Here is a 23400-nt window from a genome sequence, read left to right as displayed (position 1 = left end):
GAGAAAGAACCACAACATCAGCATCTGGAGTTGGGAATGAAAGAAGCCAACCAGAAGCAGCTGAACACGAATCCATCACACCAAAACCCATCATGCTTTTCTACACAAGGGTAACTTAATTTTATACCTGTTATTGGTTAACTTTGTAAATTTTTTAAAAGATAATTATATTTCTTAAATTATCTTTAATCCTATACTGATGCAAAGATTTTAGCTATAATATTTTTAGAATTGTATATTAAATAAAGTTGAAGTATTTCAGTTCATTAAAGATAAACATATTTTTCTTAGTTTATGTTCAAATTTGCTTTGTGGAACATTTGAAGTATTTATTTATTTATTCTTTTGACTTGTTTTTTTTGTTTATTTATATTTTTGTTTTAATTTGGTCTTTATGTAATTTTACAAGAAAATATATTTTTGATATTGACTTAAAGTTGACATTAACTGAGTGAAACCCAACACGAATTAGCTAATAATGTAGGATTTAGGTTGTAACTTGTAAGTGTGTAAAACTCTAAATAGGTAAAAAAATTGTAGTTAATGAAAGAGTTTAACGTGGATAGAGGAGATGATGAAAAAAAAAGTATGAACGAAGGAAATGCATCTGAAAAGATTTAGAAGTATAATGAACATATGCATATAAAAAGATTTATAGAGAAAATGTAAAAAAAAAATATTATTCATCTTTAAATTTACACTATATGTTAAATTTAAAAAAAAATTATTTGTTGTTAATAAGATATATAGATTCGTAACATATAAATTAGAGTCGACACAATATTAATCTTGTTTATTTTAATTAGCATCGGACTAATACAAATATTTTTATGTATTAAAAATAGTCAGTGTTGCTATTAGGTTTTTAATATTAGCATTGGCCAAATAGATGTTAATTCAATATTAATACTGATTTTTATTTATTAAAAAAATTAAAAAAAAAATATTTTTAAATTAATTTTTATGTTGCGTTAATCGGATTATGCAAATTGTCTTAACCTTAAGTTGACTTTATTAGGTTAAATTAAATGGACTGTAGTAATTACGTTGATTCTATTAGTTTCCACTTAATTAATCAGATATTAATTCGAATATTTATTTATTATAAAAAGTTAAAAAAAATATTTTTTCAACTTTTTTTTTTTTAAAAATAGCCATTTACATATTGTTCAGGTTTGACTTGCCTCACACTAATATTTAGATTAAAAGCTAATTTGATATTTTCTTGTATGCTTAGTTTATCAACTTTGTATCAATATGCCAGAGATGTTATATGAGTGAAAATTGAAATCTTAAGTATTGAAAAACGAAACAGAGGATCACCTTGGTGTAATTCTGTAAGGACTGCAGGACCCATATTACTTGAGTCACCTACAGGCCCAATAACCACTTCACATACAGGCCCCACTACAGGTCAGAACCAAGCAGTTACAACAGATGAGGACTGTGAGGAAAATACCAAAAGGATTCCACGCCAGCCAGGCTACCTCAAGGATTTTGTGATCACGTCTTCCCGTAAAAAGGGGAAAACCGTTAGGAAGAAATGAATGATAAAATTCCTAATATTTCTTTTATTACAAATGATTAGTTACTGCAAGGTTGTTACCAAAGTGCATATATAGCACTGTATTGTAGGGAAAGGAGGCAAGAAAGAAATAGAAAAGTGTTTCCCTCTGCATTCATTCTTTCTCTTTTTCTGATACTCTTCTATTCTGTTATCCTCTGTCACCTTCGGTTGCTTTCAATTGGTGCTTTCATTGATCCTGACTTATCGTCATGGCCGCATCTCCTCATGATGAGCTCACCAAACTTAACGTCAAACTGGAACAATTACTCCTTTCCCATGCCAATCTATCCAACACCCTCCATGACATAGCCAACCGCACAACAGTCCTCGAATCCCAGCCGCCCCCCAACCCTCCACACTTCCCATCCAGACCACTCAAATTTGACCTCCCCACCTTTAATGGCACTGATGCTCTTGGCTGGATCTTCAAAGTCAATCAATTCTTTGATTATCACCAGACCCCTACTGATCAACGCATCCAGATCTCTTCCTTCTATCTTGAAGGCCAAGCTCTTGCATGGTTCCAGTGGATGTTCAATAACGGGTTATTGTCATCTTGGGACTCATACATCCGCGCATTGGAACTGCGATTCGCCCCTTCCAAATTTGATGACCCCATTGCTTCCCTCTGTAAGCTCACACAAACCACCACCTTTCAAGATTACCTTTCGGATTTTGAAACATTGGCCAACCGCATTTCCGATTACCCACAGAGTTTTTACCAATATTTAGATTACTAATATTTAGATTAAAAGCTAATTTGATATTTTCTTGTATGCTTAGTTTATCAACTTTGTATCAATATGCCAGAGATGTTATATGAGTGAAAATTGAAATCTTAAGTATTGAAAAACGAAACAGAGGATCACCTTGGTGTAATTCACAATAACATTACATTTTAGGCGTGAAATTACTCTGATTGATAGAAGAACTTCGTAATATTTGTATTATGCAGATGTGCATCAGTATCAGATGGGGAGCGTTGACAAGAATTTCTAACTTCTAAGGAAGCAAATCGATGTTCCTGCAAGGCTGCGAGGAAGAATGAACTCTAACAAATATATATTCATTAAACATAGAATGCGATCAAAAGAATTAAGGAGCTAAAGAGTGTTTGAAATTACCCACGTTGTCGAAGAACATTTCATTTTCTAGTCAAAGTGGCAACATGGCCCTCAAATATTTGCCATCCTACACAATGTCGATGAGTGTCTTCGCTGTTTTTCTTGGTGCTCTGCTTGTTCAAGCCCAGGATCAATCAGGTTTGATGAAGCAAACACATGATCTGCATCAGTTAAATCATTTTTTGAGGTCGAAGATCTTCATTACTTAGTTAATTAGCTGATTTTGCTTGCATGTTTTTATGTTTTAGGATTTATCAGCATAGATTGCGGAGCTCCATCGGACACGGACTACACTGAGCCAAAAACAGGCATAAATTACACATCAGATGCCAATTTCATAGACACGGGTGAAAGTGGGACAATAATACCTGAAACCATCAACACTGTCTACCAACGACAGATGATGAATGTGAGAAGCTTCCCAATAGGAAAAAGGAACTGCTACAAAATAAGCATCACCAAAGGTTCCACTTATCTCATCCGCACCAATTTTTTATACGGAAATTATGATAAGCTAAATAAGGCACCAAAGTTTGATATTCATCTGGGGGTTAACCACTGGTACACAGTGACTATAGACAATGCATCCACTCCCCAAGTGAATGAGATCATATATGTACCTTCACTGGATTATCTGCATATCTGTCTGGTTAACACAGGCCATGGCACACCCTTTATATCAGCTATAGAATTGAGGACTTTGAAAAATGGTACTTACGTCCCTGATTCTGGATCATTGGAATATTACAGGCGGTGGGATTTAGGTTCAAACGACAGCTACAGGTGAAGCCATACTTTTTTTGGATAAAATCTTTTGTATTAAAACACTGTGTGATATTCAATTGGATTTATTTGATTTCCTCGCAGGTACAATGTTGATGTTTATGATCGTTTCTGGTATAACTATGGGGACAACAAGGATTGGAAACAAATAAATGCTTCCATTGCTGCTGGTTCTTTCGATCAGAATGATTACAAACCGCCAGGAATTGTCTTGAGTACCGCAGTTACACCAGTAAATGCTAGTGTCCCATTGGTAATAAGCTGGGAGCCACAAAATCCAACTGAAGAATACTATGTTTACATGCACTTCTTCGAGATTGAAGTGCTAAGGAAGAATCAGACAAGAGAATTCAATATCACCCAGAATGGAAGGCCATGGTTTCAAAATTTGTCTCCGTTTTCCCAGAGAATGAACACTATATATAGCAAATCAGGCATCAGTGGGGAAAAAATTGAATATTCGCTTGAGAAAGCCAAGAGTTCAAGCCTTCCTCCCATCATAAATGCCATTGAAATTTACAGAGTGATAAACTTCCAGCAGAAAGATACACACCAAGGAGATGGTACGTTAAGAAAAAAAAATTGATTTTTATATGACATCCTTTTAGTAATCTAAACTATTTCTTACAACTTTTTTAATTTGCATCTGAAAATATAAAAAAAAAAGTTGATGCGATTGCGAGCATCAAGTCGGTTTACGGAGTGAAAAGAGATTGGCAAGGTGATCCATGCGCCCCTGTAGCCTACTTGTGGGATGGTCTCAATTGTAGTTATCTCGGCAATAAGAACCCAAGAATCACAACTTTGTAAGTGGTGCTTCTCAAATCAATATTACAGCTTCGTATATATATAACTCTTAAAATAACGTGTGGCAATTGGTTTTAAAAAACAGGAATTTATCTTCAAGTGAACTGTCAGGAAGAATAGATCCTACGATTTCAAATCTCATCATGTTGGAGCAGTTGTGAGTTTGTGCATTTAACCAAGTTCAATCGACTACTAAATTAGAAAATATCTCAGTTTAAAGATCTTGGTTCTTTCAGTTACGTTCTCTGTTACTTAAGTAACAGATGATTATTTGTGTTTTCAGGGATTTATCCAACAATAACTTATACGGCGAAGTTCCTGATTTTCTATCTAGACTACAACATTTGAAGATGATGTAAGTTACTTCTTTCTTTATTTACTAGAACAGCAGTGTGATCACCTGATCGGAGAAAACGGAAAGGATGATATCGTTCTATTTTGGCAGAAATTTTGAGAACAACAACCTCACAGGTTCAATTCCCGAGGCACTAGTTCAAAAATCTAAGGAAGGCTTCCTATCACTAAGGTGTGGATAAATTCTCATATTCAGAATCTGGTTATTTGTGGTGATGATTATCAATTTGTACTGTTCTAGTCTTTTTCTCTTGTCCAATATACTTGTTATTTTGATTTTACTCCATTGAATCACGGGCCACAAAGACTTTTGCTTGTAGACCTTAATAACAAGTACAATTGAATTGAAATTCTTCAAAGTTAATTATTTCACATGTTAAGTATTGGTGTTTTCCATGCTATTTCCTAGACAGTGGATGTACTCATCGAACAAACAAACTGAATTGAAGTATCACTAAAAGTATAGATGGTTTGTAAGATTTAGTGAGAATTAAAACATAAACTTTTCATGATTGAACATCCATTTTAGGGTGGGCCAAAATCCATATCTATGTGAATCCGATCAATGCAAGGAGAAGAGGAAGGAAAAGAAGAATATTGTTACTCCCTTATTAGCATCCGTTTGTGGGGTTTTGATCATTCTTATGACTGTGGCAGTTGTATTGTGGACTCTTGAAAGGAGAAAACCCAAAGGTGAGACTACTACAATTAGACTCAATTTTAATTGAAAAATTGCCAAAGATATTCAGTCTTGACCTATTAAAGTTCAAAAATTGTTGAGCAGCTTCGACCATAGATCAACGTGATAGCACCGGAAAGCACAGAACAAGAGGATTCATTACATCAACTAAAAAAACAGATATATTCATACTCTGATGTAGTTAGAATCACCAACAATTTCAGTACAGTCGTTGGTAAAGGTGGGTTTGGAACAGTTTATCTGGGTTATATTGATGACATTCCCGTGGCAGTGAAAATGCTGTCTCCATCTTCAGTTCATGGTTATCGACAATTTCAAGCAGAAGTAAGTTATTTATAATTTTTCAACAGGTTTATGAGGTGAAGAATAACAGTATACGGTTAAATTTGTCTGTGGCTTTGATTTCCAGGTTAAAATTCTAATGAGGGTTCATCATACGAATCTCACCTCCCTCGTTGGATATTGTAATGACGGAGATTATAAGGGTCTCATATATGAGTACATGGCTAACGGAGACTTACAACAACATCTTTCTGGTTAGTTCCCCAATGAAACTAATTTCTTGTTAAAAATGTGTGCAGATCAATTTACACAGTAGTTTTATATTCTGAAACGCTGGATATGAAAATTAGTCAGTTAAAATGAACAAGTACTTAGAAAGTTACAGAACTTGTTTTCTGCAGGTAAACACAGCAAATCAAAATTCTTGAGCTGGGAAGACAGACTTCGTATAGCAGTGGATGCAGCACTAGGTGAGGAAGTAAACTTGAAATTATGTGTTTTGTGAACTCCCTTTTTCCCCTCTCAAAATGTTTGCAATAAATCTAATATCAGGATTGGAGTATCTTCAAACTGGTTGCAAGCCTCCTATAATCCACAGAGACATAAAATCTACAAACATCTTGTTGGATGAAAAGTTCCAAGCAAAATTATCAGATTTCGGTCTATCCAAAATTATCCCAATTGATGGAGGAACTCATGTGTCAACTGTTGTTGCTGGTACTCCCGGTTATCTAGACCCAGAGTAAGTACTTCAATTACAGTGATTGTTTATAGTATAAGTGGATATTTGAATTATGACCACAAACTCTGACAGTGGCAGCAAATAAATTAGGTTACATATTTGTCTTGCAGGTACTACATATCCAATAGATTAACACATAAAAGTGATGTTTATAGCTTTGGAGTTGTTCTTTTGGAAATCATCACTTATCAACCAGTAATAGTAATAGCACGGAATGAAGAAAGGGTTCACATCACTGAATGGGTCAGATCACTGATTGAAAAAGGGATATCAAGGCGATTGTTGACTCAAGGTTAGAAGGAGATTTTGACATTAATTCAGCTTGGAAAGCCGTAGAAATAGCAATGGCATGTGTTTCCTTTAATCCCAGTGAAAGGCCAATGCTGAGGATGATAGTGACTGAACTAAGAGATACTTTAGCAATCGAATTAGCTCGAACAAAACTCATTGATGCACATCTAACAACAGATTCTATTGAACCGCTCGCCATGAATCTGGACACTGAATTCACTCCTCTGGCGAGGTAAAATATAAAAGAAATCAAATAATGTAAAAGAGGAAGTGATCTTATTAAGAACTTGGTCGAGAGGTTCTTTCCTTTGCTCTTCTGTAACTGCTTCACCTGTTTCCATTTCCATGGATGATGATTTCTGCTTCTACCCTAAAACGTAATTGCATCCTTTTTCTTATTCTTCAATGTCTATTCAACTTGAGGATAAAAATGAACTTTTGTTGATATTTTTAATGTAAAATTTATTCTGTCTTTTGTATTTCCTAACTGTACTCTCATTGCTTACAATTTCTTAAACTTAATCACTTTTTTTAACAATTTTTTTTATAGAAAAAATCACCAATAAGAGTTTGTATGCAGCTGATGAGATGACATTTATATTAAAATCTAAGTACGAGGTAAACATAAAATAATAAAACACTATATAAGAATAAAAAATTATTAATTTATTTTTTTAAAGATTTTTAATTAAAAACCGTTCTAATTACTTATCTGATTAAATTCATGTTTTATTGGTCTAATTAGACTTAGGTTTAATTGATTTTATATTTTTCAAGTGAATTCCTCCCTTAAACTTCACTTATATAAGTCTATATATTGTGTTATAAAAGGACTCTCTAGGAGTAATGTACAGAACATAAATGAGCAATCTAAAACGAATTTTTCCCGCAAAATATAGTTTATTAATAAATTCAATCTAACAAGAGAGGATAAACATAAAATAAGATTTTAAAGTATCTAAAAAAATCTTAATTTTGGACAGAATAAAAGCTAATTATTATAATCCCATGATCTTTTCCACTTCACCGTGGTCTTTAAGACTAGGAAATTAATATTTTCCACTTGTTAATTTTGTGTATTTATAGACATCATCCATTATTATTATTATTATGAGATTGTTGTATACTTATTCCAACCAAGAGTACCTTGATACGATATCTAGTTTATCAGTAAGAGATTTCAAAATTCGATATCTTGATTTTCGGATGTCTTAGATAATTGCCTTATACACATCATAGATATTAATTAGTATTATGAGGTTGTTAATTATATAGTTCTTTAACCTATCCGTAAAGCTGATGGAAAACCGTATTTTAATAAGTCAACTATGTTACCGATTTATATATATACTAATATTATTCCATAAGAATATAAGTATAGTTAATAAATATTGAACTCAAAGAATGATTCAACTATTCACAGTTAGCACATTATCTGGATCCTATACTTTAGTTAAGAAGTGTGTCTAATTTATTATATTTAATGTAAATACTAGCACAATAATACATTTGAAAATTTTGACATTATATAAAAAAATTGAAATGCTACTTGTATAACAACTTATTCAACAAAAATTCTGGCGTTTATTTCTTTCATACTCATAATTTATTACACGTTATGAATGAAAAGATTACAAAATTATTGTATGAAATGTATTTTTATTTCTATGTAGACAGCATTCTTAAAAACTCATTAGCAATCAGTTTTTCTGTATTCATATCAGTGCACGAACATTTTTTAGATTATAGAAGACGAGTTTCATTTTTCTTATAATTTGAATTTAGGCTGAATTTAGCTTCACCAAAGAAAAGTAAGAATTTCTAAAATGCTATTGATCTGCATAAAATTTCTAAAGTCTTCCATCTTCCATATACAAAAGTTCAGAACACATACAAATGGAAATATTTCTTGATGATTTAATACACCCTCTTTTAATATAAGTAATATTTCAATTTAATATTTATTATTTTTAATTCATAAAATGTTTCTGTTATGCTCTTTGTTTCTCTAAAAGAATGTCTACAATGAAGATAACTTTATGAAGTATTTTTGGTTAGTATGTGAGATCATTGAAACGACATTTATTCTAAATAGGTAGAGACTATTTTAATTACAATTTACATTGTTTGACCAGTGAATGCTGTATTATTTTTATGATGAGTGACAAGTGATGAATATGACTGGAAACTATAAGTAAGAAGCAAGTGGATGTTCCTACCATGGAGGAAGAAGAAAGAATAATTTGACTATAATTGAATGGACAACATAAATTAAGAAATGCAATGTAGGATTAGTTTTCATAACTTCCAACCATGGTGATAGTTTGCTCTCCTTCAACTTAGAATGGCATGACAAATCTTTATTTTTACATTGTTTGTGTGGGTTCACCAAAAAATATTAAAATACAGATATAACTTCAACTATTATAAAAGATTTTTCTTCTAACTCAAAACTTTAAGACAAAATATATAAAAAAAATTACTTATAGGTTTTTTTCATATATAGCGTTAAACTTTTTCGCTACAACGTGTGACTTAGAATTAAATCTCGATTTCAAAAGCTTTCTAGCTTCATATTACATACATAAGCATTTTATTGCTAGTTTAATATTTTTTAAGAAGCATAGTGTAATGTTTTAGTTAATCTTTATTTTCATTTATATATATTGATTGACCAATGATTGCAGTATTATTTTTGTGATGCAAGTGGATGAGTGATAAGTGATGAATACGACAGAAAATACTAAGTAAGCAAGTGGATGTTCCTACTGCTGTAGCTGAAAAGGAAGAATGAATAGTTAGAATGAAATGGAAAGGAACTAGCAATTAAAGAAGTACAAAAACTGGTTAGACTTACCTCCACGTTGACATTGACCACGTCGCCCGAACACAAACATAGTTCCTTTTGTAGTGCAACTCACAACAGCAACAAAGCAAGCTCATATATATGTGCCATAGTCTACTTCAAACCCAGAAAACACAAGGTAGTGAAAGATGGGAATGTCATTGAGTTTCCTAGATACTTTTGTAGGAGTTCTGGTTCTTCTCATTCTCATTCAAGCTAAGGGCCAACCAGGTTTGTCAACAAATTAAAACATACATTTTCATTAGATCATTATTATTTTATAAAAGTTTAGCTGAAGTCTCAAGTGCCAATGCATATTTTTGCATGTTTATGTTTTAGGATTCATCAGCATAGATTGCGGAGCTCAAGCAGGTGTGAACTATACTCAGCCGTCACTAGACATACATTACGTTTCGGATGCAGATCTCATAAATACTGGTGTGAGTGGGAAAATATCATCTGAAGAGACCAGCAGACGAAGTAGTCAACGACAACTGTGGAGGCTGAGAAGCTTCCCGGAAGGAAAAAGGAACTGCTACAAAATAAGCGTCACAAAAGCCTCTAAGTATCTCATACGCACTTCTTTTCTGTACGGAAATTATGATGGCCGAAATATGTTACCACAGTTTGATCTTCTTCTCGGACCTAACCACTGGGTTACAGTCACTATATTCAATGCATCCAATGACCAATTCAATGAGATCATTCATGTACCTTCAATGGATTATGTGCAAATCTGTCTGGTTGACACAGGCAATGGCACACCATTTATATCAGTCATTGAATTGAGGACCTTGAAAAATGATACATACGTCACTCAATTCGGATCATTGGAACTTTACAATTACCTGCGCTGCGATTTGGGTTCAAACACAAGCTACAGGTGAAATTATATTTAGGATTAAATATCTTGCCTTATAAGATTGATTGATTTATTCTGATTTTCTCACAGTTACCCGGATGATGTTTATGATCGTTACTGGTATAGTGGTTCTTACTGGAATGCCTGTAACTTGGGCGAAAATTGGAAACCACTAAGTGCCTCCATTCCCGATGATTCTTTAAATGAGAATGAGTACAAGCCGGGAGCAACTATCATGAGCACCGCAGTTGAACCACAAAATGATAGTGCTCCGTTGGTAATAAGCTGGGAGCCACAACATGAAACTGACCAATTCTATGTGTATATGCACTTCACGGAAATTCAAGTGTTAACCACGAATCAGACAAGACTATTCAACATCATGCTGAACGCTGAATCATGGTTTTCAAATTTTTCTCCAGTGTATCATGGAATGAATACTATATATTCGATATCAGGCACCAGTGGGAAAGAAATTAAATTTTCCCTGGAGAGGACTGAAAATTCAACCCTCCCTCCCATCATCAGTGCCATTGAAATTTACAGAGTAATAGACTTACAGAAACCAGAAACATTCCAAGGAGATGGTAAGCCACGAAACTATAGTATTTTAAATCCATTTCTTTTGTTTACTTTATTGTGATCTTAACTACCTTTTACAATTTTTTTATTATCATTTCAAACAAAGTTGATGCGATTACTACCATCAAGTCAGTTTATGCGTTGAAAAGAGATTGGCAAGGCGATCCATGCGCCCCTTCAGCCTATTTGTGGAATGGTCTCAACTGTTCTGATCACGGAAATGATTATCCAAGAATCACAACTTTGTAAGTCCTCATTATCAAATATTACATGATTATTATTTAATTGTAATTGTTCAATAACTTTTTTTTAAATTATAATTTTTCAAAACGAATGGTTAAATTACAAATTCATTTTCCATAAATCATACAAATAAAAGATTTTGATACCTTGCAATAAATATTTTTCAAAAGGTAATATAATATGAATTATTTGACCATATGGTAAATATGAAATAAATAATCTTAATGATATAAAATTATAATCGAACAATTTGATGGATAAATTTTGTAATAGATTTAATTAAGTTTTAAGTATATTTCAAATTTGGATCTTTTTAATTGAATCTCTAATAATAAGTTCTTTGTTTCATTGAATGCTCAATTTTTTTCATAAAATTTTCTATTTATTGTGTTTTTCTATTTTTACCCGTCAACATAATGATATGATTGTTACTTCTATCTTTTCCACTCAAACTCAGTCAAATCACATCTTCTTTGTCCAATCTCCTCCACCTCACCGATCAATTCATTTTTAGAGAGAAAAGGAACGAGTTTACCGATAAGTTGAAAAACACTACACGTTAACTCATCTTATTAGTGGCAAAAATCAAAAGACACGGTGATTAGATAAAATTTTAAAAATATACATATTTTAAGCATTCAATGAAAAAAAAATGTATGATAAACTTAATTAAAACTTAGTTAAGTGATGATGAAATGCTACTGTTCATATGGAAAACAGGAATTTATCTTCCAGTGGATTGTCTGGAAAGATTGACCCTTCAATTTCAAATCTCACCATGCTGGAGAAATTGTGAGTTTATCTGTTTCACCTGGTCAAATGAATCATGTGACCAGAAAAAAAAAATCATATTTTATATCTTTTTATTCTTTCATACATGTACTTGTATGCTAAGAAGTCTTACAGTACATGCGTCAAGACATACTTAAAAGAGGAAATTATTTGGTTTCCAGGGATTTATCAAACAATAGCTTAAACGGTGAAATTCCTGATTTTCTGTCACAACTACAACACTTGAAGATCTTGTAAGTTCCTTCATCGGTTATTCCTGTGATCCCCTTTATCATAATATACAAAGTTTACTATGTTTCCGATTTCTTTTTCAGAAACTTAGAGAAGAATAACCTCTCCGGTTTAATTCCCTCAGCACTTCATAGAGATTCCCTTACACTAAGGTATACATCTTACACCCATGACCTATGTCTTCTCATAGTCAGCTGTTGATTCTACTGAATATCTCGGCACAAGTTACACGAATTGAAGTATCTATAGAAAATTCTTATGACTTGTACGACTTACTGGGAGTTAAAATATAAACCTACTATGAATTTATCGCAGTGTGGACCAAAATCCATATCTATGTGATCAACCTGATCAATGCAAGCCGGAGGAAAACAATAGCATTGTTATACCATTGGTAGCATCTGTTGGCGGGGTTTTGATTCTTCTGGTAGCAGTGGCAGCTATATTGTGGACTGCTAAAAGGAGAAAAGTGAAAGGTGATGCTACAATCGTTTAGATTCGTATTTTTTTTTATAATTTTCCAGATAAATTTAGTTTTTTAAAGAACTGGTGTATGACATTCAACAGCTCTGACGGTAGAAAAGGATCAGAGTGAGAAATCACCGCAATACACTGAACAAGATGATTCATCACTGCAATCCCAAAAACAGATATATGCATACTCTGACATCGTTAAAATCACCGACAATTTCACTACAGTTGTTGGTAAAGGAGGATTTGGAACAGTTTATCTGGGCTATATCGAAGACACTCCAGTTGCAGTGAAAATGCTTTCCCCATCTTCTGTTCGTGGTTATCAACAATTTCAAACAGAGGTAAGCTTTTTAATCACATTATACTAAGTTCCTGAGCGCAGCAATTAATATACTAAGTTAAAACATTGTTGACATTTTGATTTACAGGTTAAACTTCTTATGAGAGTTCATCACAAAAATTTGACCTCCCTTGTTGGTTACTGTAATGAAGGAACCAATAAGGGTCTCATATACGAGTACATGGCTAATGGAAACTTACAACAACATCTCTCTGGTTTGCACCCCAAAAAGACTATTTTCTTGTTTAAAATCTGTGCAATAAATTTTCATACTTGTTTTGCTTTCTGAAACCGCGGATATGGATATTTTCTCATTGGACAATTGTACGAGTAATATGACTAACCTTTAGTGAACCAAAAGTATGTAGAGAAAGTGATAGAACTTGATTATGCAGGTAAACGAAGCAAAAGAAATTTCTTCAGCTGGGAAAAGAGACTTCGTATAGCAGTGGATGCAGCCTCAGGTACATCAATAATATTCTTTTCTTAATTCTTCATTCCTCTCTAAATATATACTTTTGGCCTCAGGATTGGAGTACCTGCAAAATGGTTGTAAGCCACCAATATTCCACAGAGACATAAAATCTACAAACATCTTGTTGAATGAACACCTCCAAGCAAAATTATCTGATTTTGGTCTATCCAAAATTATCCTAACAGATGGGGAAACTCATGTGTCAACTGTTATTGCTGGTACTCCTGGTTATCTAGACCCTGAGTGAGTCCATCAATTATACTTTCTTGGAAAATTTAGTAATTCTATCTGAATGTTTATGTTCACAAACTTCTAGCAGAAAATAAATTGAGTTGCATTCTGTCCTACAGATACTACCTAACCAATAGATTAACAGAGAAGAGCGACGTTTATAGCTTTGGTGTTGTGCTTTTAGAGATAATCACAAGTCAACCAGTGATAGCGAAGAATCAAGAAAAAACACATATAAGTGAATGGGTTAGGTCTTTGACTGCAAAAGGTGATATCAATGCCATTGTTGATTCAAGGTTGGAAGGAGACTTTGACAGTAACTCAGTTTGGAAAGCTGTAGAAATAGCAACGGCATGTGTATCTCCAAATCCCAACAGAAGGCCAATCATAAGTGTGGTGGTGAATGAACTGAAGGAGTCTTTAGCAATTGAATTAGCTCGAACTGAAGATAGAAGCACTAATACAAGTTATTCAGTTAAACAGGTCATCAGGAATCTGAATACAGAATCTCTTCCCCAGGCCAGATAAACGGTTGCCCAATGTAAGATGATTATAGTCATACTGTAATGTACCACTTGAGATTGTTTGAAGATGAACATTGGTAGGATTGATTGGTGAGTGAAATGGAGTTGCAAATAGAAGAAAATAAATAAATAATCAGTAATGAATTTCAATTTGCCATTGGTGTTATTTTTGCTTGCGTTCTTATTCCGATGAATGTAGTTTCATGTTAGTTTTTTCAAACTTACACACATCCCTCAATCCTGAATTGAATTGAATTGAACCGAATCGAACTGAGTCGAGCCGAATCAAACCAAATTGAACCGAATAGAGTCGAACCAAACTGAGTCGAATTGAACCGAGTCGAACCAAACTGAACCGAGCAAAATCAAAACAAACCAAACTGAACCGAGCCGAACCAAACCAAGTCAAACCGAACAAAAACGAACCGAGTCGAACCGAACCGAATCAAACCGAACCAAACCGAGCCGAACTGAGTCGAGTCAAACCAAATCGAGTCGAACCGAACCTAGTCAAATCAAACCGAATCGGACCGAATCGAATCGAATCAAACCAAATTAAACCGAACTGAAACAAACTGAACCAATGAACTGAACTTTTTCAAAAATATATATCTTTTCTACCTTAGGTTATTTCGAATTCCAATTTTGTGATAATACTTTTCTAGTGCTATATATATATATATATATATATATATATATATACATATATATATATATATATATATTATAAAACACTTTTTGATAGTTGCATCAAGGATTAATCAATAAGGTATAGTCATCTTAGGTTTTCAAATATTTTTCTAGTTTAATAAATATATGCAAGATTCCACATAACTTTTCAATCTTTAATTCATAGTTATCACCTCAAATTATCACCTTTAGTTTAATTCATGACTACCATCTTTCATTCATTGTGTAAACTTACCTGACCATTGTTCTATAATTAAATTTTTAAAATACAAAACCCCTCCTCCAAATGTCTAATTAAAACCAACTTTGAACTAAAATTGCAGAGCCCTCCAAGAGGAGCTCTTCCAAAAATAGGTGTATGCCACTTAGTGAGAGAAACACACGGTATTCTTTAGTAAAAGGCGAAAGAATAGTTCGCTGTGAGTTTAACTCATGGCTCCATATATCATCATTGAAGAGCATTTCAATATTATATTATGATCCTAGATTTGTTCATCCATTACACAATCGATGTGGACTTCTGTCAGATATGTTAACTTGGTCATGATATAATTTAATTTTATTTGATTTTTTATTTAGTATCATTTTTGTGTTTTAATCTGCATTTAATACAAAATTTTAATTACATCTCTGTTATTGAGTTTGGATTTATTTTTCCGTTTCTAATATTTTACAATAATTAAACATCCTTTTAAAAGAATTATAAAACATTTTTTTATAAAAATACTATTAAGTATTTTATAAAGAAAATTTATCAAACAGAGAAGCATGTCATAATTTGTTTTTTGCATCATTTTTATATTAGTTATTTTAAATTTTCTCAAAAATAATTGTTATCTATTTTTCAGTTTTTATTGTTATAGAATAATTAAACACCGTTTTTGAAGAGTAATTTAAACAGTTATCAAGCAGACAAATATGTCATATTATTTTACATAATTCCTATATTTTGTAATTCTAACTTTTGATTATTATAAGTTAAACATCATTTTATGTTAGAACTACTTCATTGACATTTAGTATGGTTATGGTCACAGGGGATCTCCTACAAATTTCTAAAGCCAAAATTTTTAAAGGTATAAAACCTTATACTAACAATTATAGGACTTTAACCCTAGGGAAGTCCTTCCAGAAATTCTCAAAGGCCAAGAATGAACCCAGGCCAAAGAGGGGGTTTGGAAATAGTTTTCAACCAGCAATAGACGCGCCTCGGTTAGAACCTCACTAGCTGCGTCATTGCCCCAAGCGCAAAGATAATTTATACAGCTGTCTGACAATTGATTTATTAGAATTTGTCCGTCTCAACAAATATTTATTTCCTATGTGGGACTTAGTCAATGTACCAGTGGGTGGCTACACCATTTTCAACTGAAATAACAAAGCAAATCCTCTTATCATTGCTTCTCATAATAGGACTGGAAGTTGATAATACAAATTTACAGAAAAACATGAAATTCAAATGAAGTAATCTATTCATGTTACCGATAAATAACAGAAATTTGACACCTGAGTCACTAAAGTTAAATTCAAGCATCACAAGTGATCTTAGTTTTGAAATGCAGAGTACTTCTTTTTGTATAAATTTCAGTTTGTTAAAATACTTTTTACTGTTCCATTCTTGTGGACTCTGAGCTTTCTGCTGCTATATTGAAAGGTTCCCCTTTCAGTTTTTGGTTGGTTATATATATGTAAAGTTTGTTCGGAAAAGGTTTCACAATAAGAATTCTGAAACACCTTTTGGATTTCCAACCAAAACATGTTTCTCCATTACAAATTTTTGAAAACATGATCTGAAATAATGCAGGATAAAATAAACCATAATGGAAAGAAAGATCATTTAAAAAACTATAGGGACACAAATTAATAACTATTATGGAAATAAAGGAAGCAAAAAGCCTTGGAGTTAACCGATATTGAGGTAAAGCTGGTTACCATGTTAAGATGAGTATTGGATTGATGAATATTGTAATGTAAGAATGAGATCAAGGAATGTAAAGTGATTACTCACATTATTATAAATGTAAATATGAGTTTAAAATTTTATATTAAATAGAAATGAGAACGGTAAATTTTTAAGATTTTAAAATATTAGCAATATTAGGTTTTTTACATCAACCATTTTCATACGTCTCATAAGGGATAAATCTATTCTAATCTATTCTGTATATCTCCTAATAAAATCTTAACACATGGTGAACCTCCTTAATCTAAGTAGTACATAGATGCTTAATTTACATGCATTTTTTTAATGGTACTGGTTCATTAGAAACTCGTAAAGAGAATATATCAATCAATATTATAAATTAAAACAAGGATAGACGTCAACTGTAATCATATCTCAATTACAATATTATAAATTATAATTTTACCATTCAATTTTTATTTTTATTATTATTATTATTATGGACAATCACATATCACATCTTTTAAATAAAAAATACATAAAAAAAAGGTGATTTACAACATATCCTGCTATTAAAGCTCTTTCCTTTGAATCTTCTTGTTATTTTTAGAAACCATAAATTTCAAGAAGTATACTGACAACAATTTTGAATCATCTGTTATTTTATAACGAATAAACTTTTAAATTGGTCATTCAAAACCATTGGTTTTTGTCAACTAAAATTGTTCCACAGATGACTCTAAAATTAATTAAAATAATAACTATCTAGATTTTTTTTTCAATAGTTTACTTGGAATATATAAAGTATTGCCATGATTATCTTGAATTATAGAGCAACTAAAATATGACAATGTTGTTATATAGTTGAGTAATACTTTGGAAATGAATTAATTTTTTTAAAGACTTAATTTGTTGACTTAAACCTTAAAAAATTAATACAATATGAGGCATATGATTTTAGAGACCAGGGTTTACTTTTCTTATTTTTTGACATATTTTTAAAAATAACATCCTTAAGACTTAGTAAGCACCAGGAAGACAGGTGTATATATATATATATATATATATATATATATATATATATTACACCAATGTGATCGTTATTGGACTATTTCTACCATATATGTGACAATCTATTTCATATTAAAAATAGTTGTAATATTCCCACGACTTTTTCTGCATTGTGTTGTAAGAGCAAGGAAAGTAGAAGTATCTTTTTCATTGTACTTAATGGCCAAATGTAAATTTTATGAAAGTGAGAGACGTATACATTTCATGAAGATCATAAAACCCTCTTCTGGCATTATTCTAAGTAGTGTTCTCTCATCAAATAGGATTATTATAACTCATTCAGACCAGGTTTCAAATGCCTTCCATCATTATAATAAATGTAAATCTTTATACCACAAACATAGACATCTCTAGTTAATTTAATACTCGTTAAGATCCATGGATTGGTTATAAGTTAAGTAGTTTATTCCCATTGGCTAAATATATTGATTTATTGAACTGTGAATGTTGTAGAATTTTGTTAATGCACACGCAAGTGTGAGAGACAAGTGATGATGAACATGACAGGAATTTCAAAATAATCAAGGGGATGATCCTACTGCACTAGCTGCAATGACGGGTGGAAAGGGACAAAAGTTTTAAGAAATTCTAAACCAGCAAGACTACCTTATTGTTGACATTGACCACGTCGCCAAAACACAAAAGGGTAATCCCTATTCTACTTCACAGGCAGAGGGTGATGAGACATGGAAACGTTGCGGAGTTTCCTTCTTGGTTTTGTTGGAGGTCTAGTTCTTGCCGTTCTGGTTCAAGCTCAGGACCAATCAGGTTTGATAACAAATTAAAACTTCAACTTCAGTGCACCATTCTTTGATAAAAAGACAATTAGCTTAAGCCTAAATGTCCCATGCAGGATTCATCAGCTTAGATTGTGGAGCTCCTGAAGATGTGACCTATACTGAGTCCACAACAGGCATAAATTATACTTCAGACGCAAATTTGATTAATACTGGTGTGAGTAAGTCGATAGAAACTAATCTCAAACAACAGTATCAGCGACAAATGTGGACTGTGAGAAGCTTCCCGGAAGGAAAAAGGAACTGTTACAAAATAAGCGTCACAAGAGGCTCTAAGTATCTGATCAGGGTTAGTTTTTTGTACGGAAATTATGACGATCTGGATAAGACTCCAGAGTTTGATATTCATCTGGGGGCTAACCTGTGGGGTACGGTGAGCATAAACAATGGATCAATTGAAGTGGACAAGGAGATCATACATGTACCTTCACTGGATTATTTACAGCTCTGTCTTGTTGACACAGGCCATGGAACACCGTTTATATCAGTCATAGAATTGAGAACTTTGCCAAATAATATTTACGTCACTGAATCTGGATCATTGGAATTTTTCGAGCGGTGGGATATAGGTTCAAACAAAGGCTACAGGTGAATCCTACTTCTTTTATTAAACTTTTTCGTTACACATCTGATTGATTTCATTGGACTAATTTTGATTTTCTCTCAGATACAACTACGATGTTTATGATCGCTTTTGGAGATATGGCAACATAAATGAATGGACAGAATTAAATGTTTCGATTTCTGCTGATGCTTTAGACCAGGACGTGTACAGACCGCCAGCTATTGTGATGAGCACTGCAGCTACACCAGCAAATGTCAGTGCTCCATTGGTAATAAGATGGAAGCCAGATGATCCAACTGAACAATTCTATGTTTACTTGCACTTCATGGAGATTCAAGAGTTGGCGACGAATGAGACAAGAGAATTCAACATCTTGGAAAATGGTAAACTGAGGTTTTCAAAGTTTTCACCAAGGAATCTTCTTGTCAGCACTTTATATAGCTCGTCACCCTCCAGTGGGAAAGAAATTATATATTCTCTTGAAAAAACCGAAAACTCAACTCTGCCTCCCATCATCAATGCCCTTGAAATTTACAGCGTAATAGATTTCCCGCAATCAGATACGTTCAAAGGAGACGGTATGCCACAAAAATATGATCTTCATATTGTTCTTAACTACCCTTTACCATTTATTTGGACTACCCTGTTCTGTACATGATCTTAACTACCCTTTGCTCTTTTATGCTCAAAAATAACAAAGATGATGCCATTACAACCATCAAATCAGTTTATGGGGTGACAAGAAATTGGCAAGGTGATCCATGTACCCCTGTAGATTACTTGTGGGATGGTTTGAATTGTAGTTATAGCAAAAACGAGTCTCCAAGAATCACAACTTTGTAAGTTATGCTTCTCAAATTAATACTATATATAGTGGTTTTATGGATCTGAGATGGTATCGTATATAACCTTTGGATCTGCAAAGCAGGAATTTATCTTCAAGTGGGTTGTCAGGAAAGATAGACCCTTCAATTTCAAACCTAAGCATGTTGGAGAAGTTGTAAGTTTTATTTTTCCACCTGATCCAATAAATGATGAGACTAGAAAAAACCTCTGTATTTTACAAGTAAATACTATACACTCGATAAGAGTAAAAAAAAAGGCTAAATTGTAGGTTAAGTTTTACAGTGACTATTTTAAAAGCTATATCTCAGTAGTGATTTGTGACTGGTTTATGGTATAATTTATTTTAACAGATATAAATTAAACTCTTTAAATCTTTTCATTGTGTCTGCTGTGTACGAACATGTCAAGATGTCTTTTGTTACGTGTGTCAAAATTTTGACTTTTTAAAAGCAGACATGTTTTTGTTTTCAGGGATTTATCAAACAATAGATTAAATGGTGAAATCCCTGATGTTCTGTCTCAATTACAACACTTAAAGATATTGTAAGTTGCTTCATCAGTTAGTGGAACAACTTTTGATTCCTCTATATCAGAAAATAGAAAAGGATATTATAGTTTCCCTGTTTTGGCAGAAACTTGAAGAACAATAACCTCTCTGGTTCAATTCCCTCGGCACTTGTTGAGAAATCTAAGGGAGGTTCTTTGTCATTAAGGTAAGGATGTTATTGAAAATTCTCAAATTCATAATATCATTATTTATGGTGATCATTATCAATTGGTTTTATTTTACTTTTGTACATAAATCTTCTTTACCCATCTCCAATATTTTGTTTTTATCTTATAGTCAAACTTATTATGAATTGAAAATCCAAGTATGAGTTTCATATTAAAAGTAAAAATAAGAAAATAAAGCATTATATAAGTAAGAAAACTCATAAATTTATTACGGGGATTTCGGTTGAAGGTGGTGTCACTTATGCTTTTCCTTAGTTTTACTGAGAGTTAAAACATAAACCTTCTGTGTTTTCCATGCTAGTGTGGACCAAAATCTCTGTGAATCTGGTCAATGCAACGAGCAGGGCAAAGATGGTGGAAAGAAAAAGAGAAATGTTACACCCTTAGTAGCATCAGTTAGTGGGGTTGTGATCCTTCTCATTGTCGCAGCAGCTATATTATGGACGCTTAAAAGGAGAAAAATGAAAGGTGATGCTACAAAGATACTTTTATTGATAATTTGTCAAACAGATTCAATCCTAACCTGTTAGTTTTCGAAACTGTTGCATGATATTTAACAGCTTTGATAGTAGAAAAGGATCAAAGTCAGATCTCACCACAAAACACAGAACAAGATGATTTAATACTACCATTCAGAAAACAAATTTATTCGTACTCCGACATCCTTAAAATCACCAACAATTTCAATAAAACTCTCGGTAGAGGAGGATTTGGAACTGTTTATCTTGGTCATATCGATGACACTCCAGTTGCAGTGAAAATCCTTTCCTCATTGTCTGCCCGGGGTTTTCAACAATTTCAGGCAGAGGCAAGTTTCTCTATCACTTTACACTTGTACTTTTATCTCAGAAATAAAAAGATATGCTTAAACATGTTTGAGATTTTGATGTACAGGTTAAACTTCTAATGAGAGTTCATCACAAAAATTTAACCTCCCTTGTTGGTTATTGTAATGAAGAAAGCACAAAGGGTCTCATATATGAGTACATGGCTAATGGAAACTTACAAGAACATCTCTCTGGTTAGTTCCCATATAAAATTCTGCAAATAAATTGTTTTATATTCTGAAACCATGAATATGAATATTTCCTTAGGAGAAAAGTGCATATTGAGTCATAAATTAACAGAAAACAACACAGAAAAAGCTAAGTAAACTTGTTTTTTCAGGTAGTCACAGCAAAGCAAAATTCTTCACCTGGGAAGAAAGACTTCGTCTAGCAGTGGATGCAGCATTAGGTCAGAAAGAAAACTTCAAATTATGTGTTTTGACAGTTTTGTAAACTCCCCTTTTCCCCTCACAATCTGGTTGCCTTAAATCCAATCTCAGGTTTGGATTATCTGCAAAATGGTTGCAAGCCACCTATAATCCACAGAGACATAAAATCTACAAACATCTTATTGAATGAACACTTCCAAGCAAAGCTAGCCGATTTTGGTCTGTCCAAAATTATTCCAACCGAAGGGGGAACTCACGTGTCAACTGTTGTTGCTGGTACTCCTGGTTATCTGGACCCTGAGTGAGTACTTCAATTACATTGTCCTGTTCCTGTTCATCATTTTCTGGGAAAATAAATAAATAGAGTAACATTTTATTTTTGTAATGCAGGTACTTCATAACAAACAGATTGACAGATAAGAGTGATGTTTATAGTTTTGGTGTTGTTCTTTTGGAGATAATCACAAATCAACCAGTGATAATGAGGGATGGTGAAGAAAGTATTCACATAAGTGACTGGGTTAGATCCTTGGTTGCGAGAGGGGATATCGAGGCCATTGTTGACTCAAGGCTAGAAGGAGATTATGATACCAATTCAGTTTGGAAAGCAGTAGAAGTAGCAACAGCATGTGTGTCTCCAAATATGAACAAAAGGCCTATCACAAGCGTGATAGTGATTGAACTGAAAGAGTCTTTATCAATGGAAGTAGCTCAAACAAAATATAGAAGTATGTATTCAACAGATTCAGGGGTGACCTTGAATCTGAATACAGAATTTATTCCTCATGCCAGGTGAACTCTTCAGCAGAATATGATGGCTACAATCATATAGCAAGGTCTATATGACTATGGTAAGTGGTTTTCCTCTTTCAATGTCAAACCTACACAAGTTCTCTATATTTGCTTGATTTTAATGTATAATAATCTACAAAATATTGCAAACTCAAAGTTTTGTTGCACAATTTCTGAATACTCCTTTAATTTGAGTGATGTACTTAAATGTATTACTTGTCTTCCTTGTAACTGTATAAAGTATTGGTGATTGAAATTGATTGTGCAAATAGAATAAGATAAATAGTAAGAGACACATGCTTCTTTATCCATAATATTTCGTATAATTTCTTTTTTATCAATAATTAGTGGAAACGCCCGTGCGTAATGTGTAAAAAAAATGATTATTTAAAATGTAAAATTGAAAAATAAGTTTTTTATTATAAGTAATTATTTAAATTTAAAAAATAATTGTTTAAATAATTAGTAATTCAAAAAAATTAAAAAAATTGTGTACACAAAATAGATGAATTTTCATCATTAATGATATAAATATA

At 32.8% G+C, this 23400-nt stretch overlaps 2 protein-coding genes, 2 non-coding genes and 1 pseudogene across 7 annotated transcripts; 3 read left to right on the top strand and 2 right to left on the bottom strand.

The window, feature by feature from the left end:
- On the top strand, positions 1-7129 carry LOC124820344 (putative leucine-rich repeat receptor-like protein kinase At2g19210; annotated as a pseudogene). The gene is made up of 14 exons (XR_015780428.1): positions 1-110; positions 2523-2829; positions 2940-3474; positions 3559-4037; positions 4142-4280; positions 4367-4438; positions 4565-4636; positions 4727-4807; positions 5165-5328; positions 5385-5659; positions 5745-5871; positions 6019-6087; positions 6170-6359; positions 6470-7129. The product of XR_015780428.1 is annotated as a putative leucine-rich repeat receptor-like protein kinase At2g19210 (transcript).
- A 2515-nt stretch (positions 7130-9644) lies between these two features.
- On the top strand, positions 9645-14402 carry LOC124820335 (LRR receptor-like serine/threonine-protein kinase IOS1). 3 transcript variants are annotated; one of them, XM_088092751.1, is made up of 13 exons: positions 9645-9726; positions 9835-10378; positions 10448-10944; positions 11046-11184; positions 11903-11974; positions 12136-12207; positions 12289-12357; positions 12521-12681; positions 12773-13020; positions 13108-13234; positions 13415-13483; positions 13548-13737; positions 13845-14402. In XM_088092751.1, exons 1-13 carry the CDS (start codon positions 9645-9647, stop codon positions 14251-14253), a joined length of 2679 nt encoding a protein of 892 aa, XP_087948877.1. In that variant the 3' UTR covers positions 14254-14402. The 3 variants fall into 3 exon arrangements, with proteins under 3 accessions (XP_087948877.1, XP_047147959.2, XP_087948878.1); XM_047292003.2 differs by having other exon boundaries at positions 12521-12684; positions 12764-13020; XM_088092752.1 differs by having other exon boundaries at positions 12521-12695; positions 12790-13020.
- Positions 14403-15262: 860 nt separating this feature from the next.
- On the bottom strand, positions 15263-15377 carry LOC124820346 (U5 spliceosomal RNA). The gene has a single exon (XR_007027357.1). It is a non-coding gene; the product is annotated as a U5 spliceosomal RNA (small nuclear RNA).
- A 666-nt stretch (positions 15378-16043) lies between these two features.
- Positions 16044-16194, bottom strand: LOC124820345 (U4 spliceosomal RNA). The gene has a single exon (XR_007027356.1). It is a non-coding gene; the product is annotated as a U4 spliceosomal RNA (small nuclear RNA).
- Positions 16195-18423: 2229 nt separating this feature from the next.
- On the top strand, positions 18424-23034 carry LOC124820337 (LRR receptor-like serine/threonine-protein kinase IOS1). The gene is made up of 13 exons (XM_047292007.2): positions 18424-18681; positions 18767-19298; positions 19378-19853; positions 19976-20114; positions 20204-20275; positions 20593-20664; positions 20754-20834; positions 21158-21324; positions 21417-21664; positions 21751-21877; positions 22024-22092; positions 22184-22373; positions 22463-23034. Exons 1-13 carry the CDS (start codon positions 18600-18602, stop codon positions 22866-22868), a joined length of 2661 nt encoding a protein of 886 aa, XP_047147963.1. The 5' UTR covers positions 18424-18599; the 3' UTR covers positions 22869-23034.
- The last annotated feature ends 366 nt before the right edge of the window (positions 23035-23400 follow it).

Source organism: Vigna umbellata, chromosome 6 (assembly GCF_029865625.1).
Source record: "Vigna umbellata cultivar VRB3 chromosome 6, Vumbellata_1.0, whole genome shotgun sequence".
In the NCBI taxonomy this organism is placed as follows: domain Eukaryota; kingdom Viridiplantae; phylum Streptophyta; class Magnoliopsida; order Fabales; family Fabaceae; genus Vigna; species Vigna umbellata.
The sequence above is the reverse complement of the archived record's forward strand: the minus strand, read 5'-3'. Positions and strand labels throughout refer to the sequence as shown.